The sequence below is a fragment of the Callorhinus ursinus genome, unplaced genomic scaffold (assembly GCF_003265705.2).
Source record: "Callorhinus ursinus isolate GAN/ISIS: 27379988/994484 unplaced genomic scaffold, GSC_fseal_2.0 scaffold15, whole genome shotgun sequence".
In the NCBI taxonomy this organism is placed as follows: Eukaryota; Metazoa; Chordata; class Mammalia; order Carnivora; family Otariidae; genus Callorhinus; species Callorhinus ursinus.
The window spans coordinates 1,804,934-1,821,936 of record NW_027397077.1 but is presented as its reverse complement, the minus strand read 5'-3'; the positions used below and the strand labels follow the sequence as shown (position 1 = coordinate 1,821,936).

Sequence of the window (17,003 nt, the reverse complement as noted above, 5' to 3'; positions counted from 1 at the left end):
ATAAGATGTGCCATGTAGAAACCATGCTGCTCAAGTTATCACCGACCCCATTTCCCAACTGGGGATTGTTGGGGCGGGGGGCATGGGCTCCTAGACTGTCTCTCCTTGTCATCCCCGCAGTTCACCTTGGCTCCTGGCCCCTTATCTTGCAGCCATGGGGATGTTCACCTGGACTGCCTGGGCAGCATCCAGGACAAAATCACAGTGTGTGCCACCGACGACTCCTACCAGAAAGCACGGCAGAGCATGGCACAGGCCGAGGAGGAGACACGGAGCCGTGGTGCCATTGTCATCAAGGCTGGAGGCCGCTACCTGGGTGAGGAAGAGGCCTGGGACTCCACCTGTCGGGGGGCTCATGCCTGCTGGGCACCTGTGGGGTTGGGGAGCAGGAGAGACTCAGGACCTGTCCTGGCCAGGAGCTGGAGTGATGGGTTGACAGGTGTGGCCCCAAGCAGGGTGAGCCAAGTCGTTGTTGGGTCAGAAAGGAAGGTCCTGTTGCATTGGCTGAGTCAGCTGGGGGCTGTGGCATCTTTGATTGCCCAGTTTGAATAAGAGCCCCAAGAACTCTAGGAATTCCAAATCCACGGGCCCCTCTCCCAGGCTCTCGCCTCGGGGATCTCTACCCATCAGAGAGATAGACCCGCTCTTCGACAGCAGGGCTGCGGTCTGTCCTCCAGCAGCCACCCCTGCCCTCACCTGCCTGGCCGGCTCTTCCCCAAGACTGACATGGCCAGTGGCAAGGTGCAGATGGCGAGACCTACCCCGTGGCAAGTGGCCTGCTGCTGGGTTGGGGCCAATGAGGGACCGTCGAGTCGCACCTAGGAAGGAAATGTGTTGACTCCCTGCTGGATGAGAAGGCCCTGGCGGCATATCATCTGCTTGGAAACAGTTTTGGTGAAGTTGAGACACCAACAGCATGAAAAGTGTTTACTTGTAGGAAGCTCCATTCCTGCTTTAGTTTTCCCAGCATCTAGGTCCAGACAAATTCAAGAGTCATGAGGATTCAAGGCCAGGGGGAAGGGTGTTAAGCCTAAGGGAGGCTCAAAATGGCTCACAGCAAACCAGGACCTTGGTGGCTTTTGGGATTTTTTCTTTTTTAAGAAAAGGTAGGAGGATTTCAAAGCCCCCCAAAGGAGCACATGATTTCACTGGCTTGGCAGTGGGGTTGACTCTGAATGAAACCCCAGATGTCCGTGCAGGAGTCTGTGTCACCAGTGACCGCTGTGTCTGGGTGGACGTGGCCGTGCGTGCTGAGGGAGCCTGTGCTCTGGGCTGTGGCCGCTGCTGGAGACAGCCACACGAGAGCAGTCGCCAAAATCCAAAAATGCTTCCACTGCCTGCTCTCACCTCGAGCTGCAGATGTGGACATACGTATACATCTCGGTAAATTTCTGGTCCTTTGGCCTAAAACTTGGTCAGAAATGTGGCTTCTGCCACTTTGGGTACAGCAAGAGTTTTGCAGTGGTTTTGGTTCTGGTGGAAGCACTTGTCACCTGGCCTCTGAAGACAGACATGCTTGTCCCACTGTGTCAGGCCTCTCCCTGACCCTGCGTTGGCCCATCAGCTGGGTCCTCTGGGGACCTGAGGATTCTGACAGCACTTCCTCCTGTGTTAATTTGACAAATGAGATTTAAGGGATGAGAGCAAAAAACATCCTCATAGAGAGCTTTCCGGCCCAAGGTCATGAAGCATGCGCTGTCCTCCGTTGGCCATGCGTGTTCCCTCAGTGGCAGTGCTGCTATCCAGGGGTTAGTTAACGGTTTCTGAGTGGAGGCCCCTCCCTCCAGAGCAGAGCTGGAGTCTGTTTGCTCTAGAAGGGTAGGGGATCAGGCTGCTGCCCCTGGGACTCTGAGCACAGCCATGTCTGCCCAAGAAGCGCACAGCAGGGTTGCATCTGGGGAGCTGCTCCTACCCTGGGGTCTCCAGAGAAGGTGCCCAAGCAGCCTGATGCCTTTGTTCACTCCTTTTTCATAAAAGAGAATGGGGGATCCTGTGGGGCCAGCACAGTGCTGTGATGTGTAGGCTCTGGGGGCATCTCCCTCTGGCCATTCAGGAACCCCCACTCTTTTTGCCATCAGCCCCCTCTCCCTGCAGTGGTCGGGCTGCCCGTGATGAAGTCCGTTGTTTCCTGCAGCTCCTGCTTCTGACACTGGGGGCCCTGCAAGTGCCTGATGAGCTGTGTGTGGTCAGCAGGTGGTGCTCTCAGCTGTCCTGGGTCCCCACCGAGCTGGCTGGGCTGGACAGGGCTTGAAACTGCCTTCCCCTCGGGCTGGTGGCCATCAGTGGGCATCCACGCACTCGCTCAGAACTTGGCATCAGCCCCAGGCAGAGGGGCACAGAGGCCCCCCACCCCCTCACATCCCTAATGCCTTGGCTCTTGTTGCAGGCAAGAAGGTTCAGTTTCGGAAACCAGCCCCGGGGGCCACGGACGCTGTGCCCTCCCGGAAGCGGGCGACCCCCATCAACCTGGCGAGTGCCATCAAGAAGAGCAGTGTTGGTGGCATTAGCGGGGGCAGTGGGGTGTCTCAGAGGCCTTTCCGTGACCGGGTGCTGCACCTCCTGGCACTGAGGCCCTACCGGAAGGCCGAGCTGTTGCTGCGGCTACAGAAGGACGGCCTGGCCCAGGCGGACAAGGATGCGCTGGATGGCCTCCTCCAGCAGGTTCGTGCTTGCCCGGGGCCAGGTTGAGGGTCCAGTCAGCCTCAGGTGGCCTCTGCACAGGGTCTGGACACAGGGCAGCCTGGAAAGGGCCCTTCCCGAGGTCTCTTCCAAGATTCTCAGCCTGCCTCAGAGCCTCGGCCTCCTGGGTTAGGACATGCTTAGGGCTGTCACGGACATGTCCCTTGTCGTGGTGCTTGCTGTCCAGTGGCAATGAGGATGGCTTAGAGTGAGGTCAGCACCCTTGTCCACACCATCTGCTAACAGGCAGCAGGCACAGCACAGAGGATCCTAGACTTTAGTCGCCTGATGATTTTAGAATCAAGAGAAGCCTGGGTAACCACAGATGTGAGTTAACAAGAGCTCAGGCTCCTCAGTCGGGGGGCTTCCCTGCCACTCACCAGCCATGGCCCCTTCACTTGTGGACCCTCGGGCTGGCACGTGCGGCCGCAGCTTGCCAGCAGCACCTCTTGAGGGGTGGAAGGCTGAGCTGGAGGGAATGGGACGTCTGCAGATGGAGCCTGCTGTTACAGAACAGCTCAGGCTTCAGAGCAAGAGCTGTGGGCCTGGCTGCTTTCCCTAGGCCCTTCCCTGTCTCCCAAAGCCCATGGAGGGAGCTTGAGGAGCCCTGGGAAGCTGAACAGCTTGTTCTGGCTTCGCCACATCAGCTGGGCCATGCAGATACCTCGGAGCCCTGCCGCGAGGTTCACACGGCTCGCAGTGGACAGTCCCATCCTGCGGAGGAGGTGTGGTCGCACCTCTACGGGTTCTGTCCACCAGCTCACTTGCCCCTCTTGCATCCTGCCTCAGATGCTCTGGGCGCGCAGACAGTGCAAAACTCACATGCTGAGATAATCAGTAGTTGTATCTGAGGATGAGCCACGGGGTTCGCTGCCCCTCATCTCGCTGGGACCCTGGCCTTGGGGGCTCCATTTGCCAGGAAACTGTGTGGATATGGCCTCCTTTTTTTTTTTAAAGAGTGTGTGTGCTAGCAGGGGGGAGGGGGGCAGAGGGAGAGAGAGAATTCTAAGCAGGCTCCGCACCCGGCATGGAGCCCGACATGGGGCTCAATCTTACGACCCTGAGATCATGACGAAATCAAGATCCGGACGCCTGACCAGCTGAGCCACCCAGGCGCCCCCGGATTTGGCCTCTTGAGGCACTGTGCCCCACTCAGAGGTTGTACAGGTGAGAACCAAGCTGCACAGTTTCTCCCTCTTGAGCATATGAGTTGGCTCAAGGCCTATTAGAAGATAGCTATGTAGCTACATGGCTCAGAAGTTTTCTTTGGCAGAGGGGCTTGCCAAAGCATCCAGAAAGCTCCAGAACCAGGAATGATGTTCCTGGGGGGTTTGTTTCCTTGGAAAGTCGCAGGTGTCAGCCTTACCCTTGGGAACTCGGGGGAAGCACAGTGGAGGCCCTCCCCCCAGGCTGGAACTCGGAGAGAATGAGGCAGGGCTGGCAAAATGCCGGGTCTTTAGATGTAAGCCAGGACTGAAGACACAGGCCTGCCCTTGGACGTGCTGCAGCCCACACTGCTGTCCAGTTAGGTGGCCATCAACCCCTACTGTGGCATTCTTGGAAATGCCCTTGCTCCCACCTTCCTCTCTTGCCGTTTGTGCCCAGAAGAAAGAAGAAGCACATGAGCCCCTCAAATGCAGAATGTGAAACTTGGCTGACAGAACACACAGTTACACCTGAGATTTATCCTCTGAGCAATCCTCAAATGTGGCCAGAACACCAGCCTCGGTTTTCCGAAGAGCTAGGGATCTGTCGGTACTGATGTTGTTCTGCCCGGAGTGCCTGCTTTTTTAACCTCTGAGATGCTGTCGTTGCTCCCAAGCCCTTTCCCAGGATCAGAGAGGCACCGTGCTGGGCTCTGGCTTCTCTGGTTGATTTGGATTCAGCAGCCTCCTGTGGGGCAGCTTATCTGGTGTCTGTGGGCAGAACATCCTCCCCATGTCTACTCTGATTTCTTCTGAATGGCCCCATCTGCTTTGTGCTTCTGTATTTACTACCCAGCGCGTCGTCCCCGGCAGCTGTGGGTAGTAGCAGGACCCCAGCAGCTTGAGGAAGGGGAAGGTCTCAGGGGATTCTGTGGGCTGGGCCTTGCACAGGCTCGTCATTTCCAGCCTCCCGCAAGTGATCAGGGATTCCGATGAACAGCACAGATGAAACCGCACTCTTCAAAGGCACCTTCTCTCTTCCTTCTGTGAAAACATCCAAGGCAAAGATTTAAAGCATCTGTCTCCGGTGCTGGCGGGGCCTCAGAGAAACCCGGAGGCTCATCCTCTGTGGGTGGGAGTGTTGACGGGTGGGTGGCTCTTCTGGAGAGCATTTTAACAAAACGCATCAAGAGCCATAAAAATGTTCAGAGCCTTTGACCCACTAATCCCACTTCTGGGAAGCTGGCCGAAGGAAGCCATCACCAGCGTGGAAAAACCTGCACACAGCGGTGTCTGTTTATGCTACAGAGAAACTGGAAGTGGCATCAGCATCCAACAAAGGAGAAATCTTTGAGTAAATCACAGTGCACATGCTTGGTGGAATATTACTTAGCCATTAAAAAATGCTCCCTGAGGAAACCCTCGTGACCTGGAGTCCTCTTAGAAGCCTGTGATAGTGAAAAACATCAGCTGCCGCACCAGCTCTCCGCGGCCAACAAAGTGGGGCAGGGCTAGCTGGTTGCGGGGAAGGTGGACGTAGCCTGGCCCCTGGAGGCCCTGGCTCCCCCACCCGCCACCATCTCTGCCACAGAAGTGCGTATCCAAGAGGGGGTGTCAGTCTCTCCAGGCTGCTGTACCAGAATAACAAACTGGGTGGCTTATAAACAACAGATGTTTACTTCTCACGGTTCTGGAGGCTGGGAAGTCCAAGATCAAGGCGCCAGCAGACTGGGTGTTTGGTGAGGGCCCCCTTCCCGGTTCACAGACTGTCTTCTCACTGGGTTATCACATGGCAGGGGTGGGGAGGGAGCCTTCTGGAGTCTCTCGTAGAGGGACACTGTTCACATTCATGAGGGCTCCACCCTGATGACCTAATCACCTCCCAAAGGTCTGCCTCCTAATACCATCATTTTGGGTGTTGAGATTTAATATGAATTTTGGTAAGACAAAAACATTCAGTCCATAACAGGGGAGGCTGGTGAAGGGGTCCTGTGTAAAAAAAAGGCAGCCCCCCTTGCTTTAGAGCCAACCTGTCTTCCAGCAGCTATAAGACATGTGCGTCCGGACCTGGTGTTCTGATACTTTTGCATCCCAAGGCTTGCTGCTCCCCGTGTACAGGGGATGGTGGGGGTGCTGTCCTCTTTCCTGTCTCTGCCCCCCACCCTCCATCAAATGCTTTCAGTAACTTCTGCCTCTCCTGGGGCTTCTGGCAAGATAACCCTGTCTCTCTCTCTCTCTCTCTTTTTTTTTTTTTTTTGTCAGAGAGAGCACAAGAAGAGAGAGGGGCAGAGAGTGAGAAGCAGACTCCCCACTGAGCAGGGAGCCCCATGGAGGGCTTGATCCCAGGACCCTGGGATCATGACCTGAGCCGAAGGCAGCCGCTTAACTGACTGAGCCACCCAGGCATCCTGATCCTGTCTCTGTCTTACAGGTGGCCAATGTGAATGCCAAGGATGGCACATGCACATTGAAGGACTGTGTGTATAAGGATGTGCAGAAGGACTGGCCTGGCTACTCGGAAGGGGACCAGCAGCTGTTGAAGCGGATGCTTGTCCGGTAATGCTGCCTCCCATGCCTGGGCATGTCCCCGCACCCTGGTTCTGGGGCAGATGTCATCCTGAGGATGCCGGGATGACCTAGTGTGGTCCCAAAGGCCACGGGGCCCTTGAGCAGGATGGAAGGATCTGTGGAGGCTCTCTAGCAGTCTTTCCCACTACCTGGGACGCCACAGAGCCGAGCCAGCCCACTGTGGCCTCCTACTGGGGGAAAGGTCAGCTCCTGTTGAAGGGAGTGGAGGGTGCAAGTCACCCACCCGAACACCAGAATGCCCAGATGGAAGTATTCAGTCAGCCCAGCTTGTTCCACACTTCCTTTCCCATCAAGCTCCCTTCCAAAACCTGCGCATCCCCACAGGCTTCGGCTACAGGCCACCTCCTTCTTAAAAAGAACCTCTCAGGAACTTGAAGCAGAGAAACAAAGCAAAATAAAACTCCCCACAGGCGTGATTAAGTAGCATTAATTAAACACATTCCCTCTCAGATTAATTGGGACCTGAGGTCAGGAGTGGCCTTGGTGGCTCAGGGGAGGAGTGGTTAAGTAGGCCCCTGCCTGGCTCAGGTGAGCAATTAATGATTTCCTTCTCAACTGATGCCTGACTTGGGAGCACAGGCTGTGAATCACCGTTCAGAGCAGGCTGATACACTAATTAGTCTTTAAATGATTTCTCAGGGACTTGAGTTATTTATGAGGTTGGTTGTTTTTTTTTTTTTTTTTAAGTTCAGCTGTTTAAAGCAGTAATTGCATGTAGACTTGGGGCTATTCTAGGTGAACCCAGAGTTTCTCCTCAGCCCTGCAGGACACTCCTCCCCAAGCCAGTACCTGCTTCTGAGCCAGCCTGGGGTCACTGGTCTGGCTGTCCAAAGGTCTTGGGGAGGCTGAGGAGCTGTTCTCAGTAGAAGACCACTCCTACCCCCATCCCCTCTCTGGCGTCTCCTGTTCCCCCTAGCTAAATATGTTGGGTTGGTACTGTCACCTACAGGTGTTTTCATCCATCAAACATTTTTGGTCAGAGTCTGGTGCTGAAATGGTCAAATTTGCCCAACCAAGTGCTTTGAGGTGACGAGGGACACACGAAGGGCACTGTAAGGCTGTTCCTGGCCTCCCTCCCTTCAGAGCCTCTTGTTAGGTAGCTGCTGTTCTCAGACCCCAAGGGCCTTGGCCACACAGAGCTCTCCAGAAGGGACTTGGCCAAGAGCAGGTAGCCTTGTGTGTTTGTGTGTAGGTGGGGTCGGTAGGAATCCTTGGCTCTGGAGCTTTTTTTTTTTTTTTAAGATTTTATTTATTTATTTGACAGAGAGAGACACACCGACACAGCGAGAGAGAGAACACAAGCAGGGGGAGTGGGAGAGGGAGAAGCAGGCTTCCTGTGGAGCAGGAACCCAATGCAGGGCTTGATCCCAGGACCCTGGGATCATGACCTGAGCCGAAGGCAGATGCTTAACGACTGAACCACCCAGGCGCCCACGGCTCTGGAGCTTTGTGTAATTCCTGGCTCATATTAATCCCTGCTCCGCTGAGTGAGCTGCCAGGACTCGTGTGAACCCAAGGCACTCGGCCTTCTCCTGGGCAAGCATGGTGTTCCTCTCTCTGTCTGCACGGGCCAGCTTAGGGATCAGCTGCGCCAGAAACTGCTTGTTACCAGCCGCACTTACTGTCCTTGGAACCTCGAGCCGGTTGGTGTGCAAAGGTCAGGGTCAGCATCCTCGATGCCTGCAACCACACTGAAGATTACCCCAGCCACCCGTCTGTCCAGTTTTTTTTTCTTCAATTTAGGTTGTTCCCTCCCTGAAGAAAACCCCATTTACAGCGGTTCTTGAAGCCTCGAAGCAAGAAGGAAAAATAGGGCCTTGGGGTATTTCTGCCTGTGGGGACAAGTATCACCCCAGAAGTTGGGCCGCCTCCTTTTCCTACAGCTTGTTCAGAATTCATACCGGAGTTAAGCACGCTAATGCTTCCAGGTTGGCCTGGGCCCCTGAGGCTCTGCTCTACATGGACACCCACTTACAGCATCATTTTGATTCCTCCTCAGTGTTTCTGTTCTCCGTGTGTGTAGCTGCTGGGGCCCGTCCTGCCTCAGGTGTTCCAGTGCACAATGCGGCCTCGGCAGCCGTGCCTGGCCCTGTGCTCACTCCCCTTGTGTCTGTTTTTTGTGCCAATATGATACTGTGTTGACTATTATGGCTTTATAGTGTATCTTGAAATCTGGGATTGTGATGCCTCCCGACTTGTTCTTCTTTCTCAAAATTCAGGGGTGTTAATTAATTATATTCACAGTGTTGTACAGCTGCTGCCTCTACTAGTTCCAGAACGTGTACCCCAAAATGGAACCCCGCGTTAGCGGATACTCCCATTCCCCCCCGGCAACCAGTCATCTTTCTGTCTCTGTGGATTTCCCTGTTCTGGACGTTTCGTATCAGCGGGCTCTTACAACATGTGGTCTTTGGTGACTTGCTTCTCTCACTCAGTGTACAGTGTACGGTTAAGGTTCATGTAGGTTGTAACGTTATCAGAGCTTCGTTTTTGTGGCTCAGTAATCTGTTGTGTGTGGATATACACCACGTTTGTTCATCCACTTACCTGTTGATGGTCGTTTCCACCTTTTGGTGATTGTGGCTAGTGCTCCTGTGAACATTTGTGTACAAGGATTTGTATGGACATAGATTCTCAGTTCTCTCAAGTATAGAAGGAGAAGTGGAGTTGAGGTTTTTGGAAAACTGCCAAACTTTTTTCCACAACAGCTCCACCATTTTATATTTCCCCTCCCAGCAACACACAAAAAGGTTTTCTAGTTTCCCCACTTTCTCACCAATAGTTGTTATTTTCCATTCTTGTTTTGTTTTATGCTAGCCCTCTTAGCGGGTGTGAGGTAAATACCTCATTGTGGTTTTGGTTTGCATTTTCCTGATGACTAATAATGTTGAGTACTTTTTCATGTGCTTATTGGCCATTTGTGTATCATCTTTGGAGAAATGTCTATTCAAGTCCTTTGTCTTCTGTGGATATTAAGGCTGGTGTTTCTGTTGTGGATTGAAAGTTTTCATCTGCTTATAGAGTCTCTCTTCCCTTTCAAATGCATTCTCTTGTCTCTTTTGGACTCTGACATTTGTTACCTGGAGGCCTAGGTGCAGCCCTTCAAGGCTTTCCTGAGTGGCTCCGTTTCCTCAGGAGGGCTGCCTCGGTTTCTCTGAAACCTGCCCCCATGGACCCCTCTGTTTCCTCAGTCTCCTGAGGCCACACCTCTGTCCATCCCATTGTCCAGGTGTGTCTTGAGCAGCCTCCTGGCTTCGTAGAGAAGGCTGGGCTCCTTCCCCACAGCCCCAGAGCAGAGCGGGGACAGCCCTGCAGGAGCCCCTTCTCTGAGGTCTCTGAGAGTCTGAGCCCATGCCCGTGGGGTACTATGGCTTGGGGCCCCATTTTCTTGGACCCTATGAGATAGTCACCGCTTCCGCTTCCAGCGTTGGACCGTGCTCCTCTCTTTTCCCTTTCTTCTTCATGCCTGTTCAGTGGAGGCTGGAAAGAGAGCAGATGTCAATGCCTGTGGTTGCTTCCATGTGGCTGGACAGAAAATTTGAGGTACCTGTCTTGGCCATGGGAACTGCGTGGCCCCTGTGAGTGCTTGCACATTGCAGGCACTTTTCCTGGGGCTCTTCTCACATTTGGGGCCACCACGGAGGGGCCGGAGCAGCGGTCTGTCATGTGGTTGTCTGTTAAGGAGGCCTGCTCGGCTCGTCACTGGTTAAGAGCAGTGCAGATGCGTTCCCTGTAGCCCCAGACCCTGGCAGCACACAGAGGGCCCGCGGCACCACACTTGGCACCGGGCTGGCTGCTGGGTTCCCGTGAGACTTGCAGCCTCTGGGAATGAGAGGGGGATCAGAGAGGGCCCTCAAGCCAGGGTCGCTAGTGGGGCCTCCATTTGCCCTTCTGAGTGTTGGGGTGTCTCTTCCCTCATCCCTGGCTGCATCGTTACGCTCAGGTACTGGTAGGCTGGTGGCTGCCCCTGTTGTCCTTGAGGAGATATTGTCATGTTGGCTCCTAGGAAGGTCGGTCCTGAATCCAGGAGGCCTTCCTGTCATGCTAGGGCATCTCAGTCCCCTTCAGCATAAAGTTCCTGCAGTAAGCATTATTAGGATTAATGATTGTTTTTGCTTTTGTTTTTTTTAAGATTTTATTTATTTGACAGAGAGAGACAGCGAGAGCAGGGACACAAGCAGGGGGAGTGGGAGAGGGAGCAGCAGGCTTCCCGCTGAGCAGGGAGCCCGATGCGGGGCTCGATCCCAGGACCCTGGGATCATGACCTGAGCCGAAGGCAGACACTTAACGACTGAGCCACCCAGGCGCCCCTGAATGATTGTTTTTAAAAGGAGGGGTCAGTGCCCCAGTGTACCCAGCTCCCACAGGGACACAGCACAAAGCTTGAATATCCAGTCAATTTCACTTGGGTTTCTGGTTTCCACAGTAATGGGTGTCTGGATGAGTGGGTGGTCCACTGAGCTTTCTCTGGGCACACGGGACACCAAGTGGGCAGTCCTTCAGGCTGTGGATGAGCCTGGGCTGGGATGTGTTTGGGCTGCTCTCTGCCTGCCCTGAGGTACCCAGTGTACTCGACCCTGTTCTGGTTCATCAGGATGGCAGGGCCCACCCTGAATCACTGGGTGTAGGCGGGACAGTGTGGTGTCAGTGGGAAGGCAGGTGGGCCTAGACATGCCCCACAGGTTGTCGGGCTGTACAGCTACCCTACCTCTCCTTCGTAGGAAGCTCTGCCAGCCACAGAGTGCGGTGGGCCTCCCTGGAGACCCTGCTGCCGCCAGTCCTCCCAGGGAACGTGGAAGCTCGGCCTCACCCCCTCAGGTAGGAGCGGTGGGCGAGGATGTGACAGTGTGCGGAGGCTGCGGTGGCAGCCATGGTGAGGGAGAAGGGCGGGCTAGGGGCCAGTGGGCCAGGCCTGACCTCAGTGTTTGGGCAGCCCATGGGGCCCTTGGTTCAGAGCCAGGTATTTTCTTCAGTGAGTGAGCAACTGCCGGGCTTTCCCCAGACTGGGGACCTGGGCTTGGGCCCTCAGTGCGGTTCCCTCTAATGCTTGTGGGTGGTGTGTCCAAGTGAGGGCGGGCTCCCAGACTGCCCTGAGCCCCGTGCTCTGTGTACAGCAGGCGTGGCAGGTGCACTTGCCTCCCAGGGCTGACATGAAGTTTCCGTAAAATCAGGCGGGCTGGCTGCAGGCACAGGGCCCTGTGAGTGGTGGCCATTGCCGATTTAGTCAGTAGTCAGGACGGGCGCTCAGGTGTCCCCACCTGGCTCGTGAACCCCTCGTAGCAAGTCCCTTATTTACCCCCCTTCTCTCCTCTGCCCTGGAGGCTCCCAGCCCATGTCCAAGGCCCTGAATCCTCCTTGTGGAGAGATCAGGTCTGTGCCTGCCCTGGCTTTGGGCCAAAGTAGAGGGCTGGCAGCCTCCTTACCCTGTTTCCCCCTGATGGTGGGCCTGCCACCTACCATCTTGCTCTCTAGCCATTTCCCATGGTCTGGCCTCGCCTCACATGCCTCAGGCTTCTCGCTTGTGAAGTGGGGTGTGGCCTGCACCATGTCACAGGGTGTCCCTTGGGGATCCAAGTAGTTCTGGGTCTGGTGGGGGGTGGGGAGCGTCCCAGCCTGTGGGGCTGCCGTGTGTCCTTCAGACTTGGTTCTGTCAGCATCCCCATCATCTAGGGATGATGCTGAATGCTACGACGTTTCAGACCAGTCCCTGGAGGTGGCCCTTCTTGAGTGCTCAGCTGGCCAGTTCCGCCGATTGCTGCCCTTCCTGGGCTCTGTCCTCAGGGTGGGCTGAGCCTAGGTTAGCAGGGGCCTGGCTCTTCTGGGTGCCCCCTTGTGGCCAGACTGGGCCTTGCAGTCAGGCACTGGGTTTCCTAGGGCCTCATGAGCTCAGGGCCTGTTGCCCCGCAGCCACTTCTCAGGAGACACCAGTGGCTCCAGACAGTCTCCCTTTTAAAATTATTTCCCTCCCATTGCAGAAACGATCACAGCCTCCTGATTTCACCGACTCCCTGGTCAGCAAGAAAACCAGGATATCCCATTTTACCCAGAGAGCTCAGCCTGCCGTCAATGGGAAGCTGAGTGCAACCCATGGCCGTGAGGCCCTGCTGCCCACTCCGGGCCCACTAGCTGGCACAGATGCCCACCTGCCCCCGCGGTTGGAGCCCCCGAGGATCCATGACCCTCTGGCTGACGTCAGCAATGACCTGGGCCACAGTGGCCGGGACTGCGAGCATGGGGAAGTGGCCACCCCAGCCCCAACTACGTGCCTCAGCTTGCCCCTGCTGACGGACTGTGCCCAGCCCAGCAGGCCCCATGGTGGCTCATCACACAGCAAATCCAAGAAGAAGTCCAAGAAGCACAAAGACAAGGAGAGAGCAACTGAGGACAGACACCGGGCCCGGTTGCCAGACCACATGCCCAGCCCCCTAGGAGCCCCACCAGATGCTCCGGGTACGTACCAGGGGTCCGACCTGGGGTGGGGGATGCTGTGGGAGGACACTGCCAAGTGAGGGTGAGCTCCAGCCTGCCCCCACCATTGCTCAGAGGGGGCTCTACCACGCCATGAGCCCCCATACTGGCATGCCCTGCACATTCAGCTCCTTTGCATCGTGTTCCTTTTTTTTTTTTTTTAATTTTTTTTTAAGATTTTATTTATTTGAAAGAGAGAGAGTGAGAGAGTATGGGGAGGGAGAGAAGCAGACTCCCCTGCTGAGCAGGGACCCCGATTGCGGGACTTGATCCCAGGAGCTGGGGATCATGACCTGAGCCAAAGGCAGTTGCTTAACCAACTGAGCCACCCAGGCGCCCCGGCACCCTGTGTTCTTATACAAGGTTGTCTGTGAATGCCCCAGTGGTCTCGGCCCTGGAGCCTTCTGTGGTCCTACTGTGCGCCAGGCCAGTGCTGGGAGCACAGAACGTCCGAGCTGGGGCCCGTGGGAGGGGACAGTGCACCCGGAGAGGAACTAGTTCCAGGCGCAGCTCTCCTTGCAAGGGAGGTCCCAGACACTGAAAGGGAGCAGGGTGGGGCTGGGGTTCAAGGAAGGCAGTGGGTTACAGGGCCTGGCTAGAGAGGGGGAGCACCTGGACTGCTACAGGCCTCGTGTAGCCTGCTCAGTAGTGAACATTTCAGCTTGTGGAGACTGGGTTTGGGAAGCTGTCCATAGAACAGCAGGCTGTAGGAGCCAGAAGGAGGTCATGGAGCTGGTAAGAAAGCCGGAAGTCGAGAGACCTGGGATCACAGCAGGATGAGAGGGGTGCAAGGCTGGCTGGGGCTGTGTGCTGAGCCAGAGAAACTTTGTGGGGCCCAGAGATACTGGGGAGGTGTATGGACAGGCCAGACTTGGGGTGGGAGTAGGGGTCTTCACCCCCAGAGCCTGGGCCACCTTGAGTTCATAGTTGGGTGTGCCTGAGCGGAACACCTCCTGTGGCTGTTAACCTAATCAGCATGGTGTGGCCACAAAGATGCAGCTGCACCTGCCACCTGCGGACAGTCTCAGGCTGTGTAACTTGGTGCTGCTTTCAGATTATTTCCCTAGGAAGGATCCAAGCAGGAGGCATTCCTGGGGCAAGGGTAGAGCTGCTTTCTCCTTAAGGCTTTCTAATGAGTTGTTCAACTGCTCTCCAGAAAGGCCTTTCCCAGCCCATCCCTCTGGCTGGAGGGCAGGTGTTGGCAGTAGCCGGATGGAGGCAAGGCCTGGTTCCCTGGAGCTGGTCCTGCCTGGAGAGACAAACCCTGAGCAGGCCCAGCCAAGTAGCACGTCCTGTCCTAAATGGTGAACGCAAGGCCCTTGTTCCCCTGGCAGGGCCCAGGGAAGGAGGAGGGCACATGGCGCTCAGACGGCTTCGGATCCTGCCCAGGGCTCGTTGGCCTGGGTAGCTTGCCCCAGGCTAAGGTGGGAAAGTGAGATTTGGAATCAGGCAAACCAGGGAGTAGGTGGCCCAGGGGAAAAGAAAAGGACAACCAGGCACTAAAAATTGTGCTTTATCCATCTGAATGTGCGTCTTGCAGGCGCCTCAAATGTAACGGTAATGGCTGAGCACAGAGGCCTACCGTCCTGCTCTGAGGCTCCTTCCAGGACAGTGTGCTCTGCCTGTGCTCACACCAGCAGGAACCACCCACCTCCCTTTAACAATGGCATTGTTCTTTGTGCACCAGCCCGTGCCTCAGACGCACTGGAGAAGGTTCCAGGTCAGCATGTGAGGATGCTTCCTTGCTTTTGTGTCTCATATGGGAGGGACGGCATCAACTGTGACCCCATTCCTCTGTGTGGCATCGTCCCGGCCCTGCCGCATGCTTACCTCTGCCCCAGACAGATGCAGCAGCCCCCACCTGTTTGGCAGATGGCTCTCCTTAGCCACCCCTGTGCTGATGCCACCTTGGACCCAAAACCCCAACTCGTGCCCCTCAGGGCTGGCTGCCTGTCCCCCTGTGCTGCCGGTCCACCCCTGGGTCCTCTGCCCATCCTTGTGCCTCCTCCCCACTCTTGCTCGGTCCGTGGACCCCTCCTGTTGCCTCGGTGTGCCTTCCTGGGCAGCCTGGTGTGCTGGGTGGGGGGCGGGTGGGGTGGGGAGCCTTCTCACAGTGGGACCCAGACCCGGGGGAAGCACGTGAGAAGCTAGTAGAAGGGGCACATGAGAAGGCAGCTGTGGGGAGGGTTCCCTTTAGGCCCAGGCCCTGTGGTGGGAACCAGCTGAGCGAGTGCAGCAGGGGCTGAGCGATGGCCGAGCAGCGAGGGCTGCAGTAGGAGCAGGGCCTCTGAGGTTTGCCTCAGGCCAGAGCTCGAAGGTGTCTTAGGTGCCAGGAGAATCTGTCCCTGAGCTTTGGTTTCCCCGTTTGTTTTCTCACCTGGTGAAGATCTCAGAAGGGCTAAATGAGGCAATGTTAACTGGGCCCACAAATGGCAGAACACTCTGGAAGGCATACGTCATGCAAGGCATGTGAGGTGGAAGCACGGACTAAGCTCTCGCATGCGTGTCCATTGGGCTGCCACCCCGAGAGGTGGGAGATGTGTGCTCCATCCGTTGGTGGGAGTCCTGCGGCGCAGGGATTCCCAGGGGGGCTGCTTTCCTCTCTAAGGGGGGCACAGTGTGTACTGAGGGTACACTGCACAGTGATGAAATCTCTTCTGTGCTAGGAAAGAAGCCCCTGGGGAAGAGGCTAGATTATAGTTTTGGCCAATTGTGCCCCCCAAGCGCCGTGGACAGGCCCGTGCCCTCCAGTTCCACCTCGTGGGTGGCCTGGGCTGCAGGCAGGAGCCAGGACTTTCCCGAGTGGCCCTCTGTCTCCGTCCTGCCGGGCCGGAGCTGGGCGAGGGGCTTGCTCGTTTCCAGAGTAATGATCGGTCAGCAGAGGCAGCGGGGTCTCTGGGTGGGTCAGGCTCTGGCCGGGCTGCCCAGGCGCTGGCCCTGTGATGAACTTGTCCTTGCAGCCGCTTGCTGAAAACCTGCACGTGGCACCATCTGGGCTCTCTGCACGTCCCACGGCTGTGGTTCGGGGGCACCCGCAGTGCTCCGCGGTGGTGTTCCTGGGTCCCGTGAGCCCCCCCCAGGTGGCCCTCTGCCCATCCTGACTCCCCTTCTGCTATCCCGCCGTGTCTTTCAGACAGCAGACCTTCTGCTCTTCCTTTGTAGGTTTGAATGGGACCTGCAACAGCTCAAGCGTCCCCACCTCGACCTCAGAGACCCCCGACTACTTGCTGTGAGTACTTCCCTCGCCGGCCTGCCACCCTCTCCGCGGCCCACACTCTCCCCTGCACTGTAGGGCGGCGGCGGCGTGGGGGGGGGGGGGGGGGGGGCACCCTCCCGCGGCGGGGGGGGGGGGGGGGCCCCCCCCGCGCCCGGGGGCCCCCGGGCCCCCCCCCCCCCCCCCCCCCCCCCCGCGGCCCCCTGAGCCCTGCCGGCCCCTCTTCCCGTCTCCTCAGAAGATACGCCGCCATCTCCTCCCCGGAGCAGCGGCAGCGCTACAAGAACGACTTCAACGCGGAGTACAGCGAGTACCGCGGTCTGCACGCACGCATCGAGCGGGTCACACGGCGCTTCACGCAGCTGGATGCCCAGCTCCGGCAGCTCCCGCAGGGCTCCGAGGAGTACGAGGTACGGCGGGGGGAGGGGCCCGTGCCCGCGCCCGACCTGGGTGAGAGGCTGCTCATGGGTGCGGCCAAGCCCCAGGCCTCCAACCCCTCCCCGGTGAAGAGGGCCACTGCGCTCCGCCAGTGTCGCTCCGCGTCCCCAGCCTGGCACTCAGCTGGCCCCGGCCGCCGCTGTGCTTCGGGTCCGTCCCTGCAACTCTGCCATGGGGGCCCACAGGCTCTCGGGCCCAGCTCGGCCTCCGGTGCAGTGGGGACACCCAAGACCGACTCTGCAGGTGGGAGACCCGACCCGCTGGGGCAGGAGTTGTGTTCAGAGCCATTGAAACAGCCAGGCCCTGTAGGGTCGGGTCACACGGCTCTGCCCTGCAAGAGCGCCTTGGGTCCTCTCTGCGGCTCACAGCCCACCCATGCTGTCAGAGCCACAGGGGTGGGGCTGGAGAGCCCCTATGGCCCCCTCACCCTCCCATCAAAGGCACGTGGGCTCCCCAAGCCAGCCCATGTT

General features: G+C 57.2%; 1 protein-coding gene across 3 annotated transcripts in view; it reads left to right on the top strand.

Moving 5' to 3' along the window:
• ELL (elongation factor for RNA polymerase II) overlaps nucleotides 1-17,003 on the top strand; it is a 72,076-nt gene that overhangs the window by 51,379 nt on the left and 3,694 nt on the right. Inside the window, exons 4-11 of one of the 3 annotated variants that reach the window (XM_073900989.1) lie at nucleotides 153-316; nucleotides 2,387-2,661; nucleotides 6,256-6,380; nucleotides 11,135-11,231; nucleotides 12,389-12,863; nucleotides 14,569-14,601; nucleotides 16,044-16,110; nucleotides 16,334-16,505. In XM_073900989.1, coding sequence (XP_073757090.1) covers nucleotides 153-316; nucleotides 2,387-2,661; nucleotides 6,256-6,380; nucleotides 11,135-11,231; nucleotides 12,389-12,863; nucleotides 14,569-14,601; nucleotides 16,044-16,110; nucleotides 16,334-16,505 — 1,408 coding nt within the window. Of the gene's footprint in view, nucleotides 1-152; nucleotides 317-2,386; nucleotides 2,662-6,255; nucleotides 6,381-11,134; nucleotides 11,232-12,388; nucleotides 12,864-14,421; nucleotides 14,602-16,043; nucleotides 16,111-16,333; nucleotides 16,506-17,003 lie in introns of all 3 variants that reach the window. The other 2 variants (XM_025884876.2, XM_025884877.2) reach the window with 2 other exon arrangements.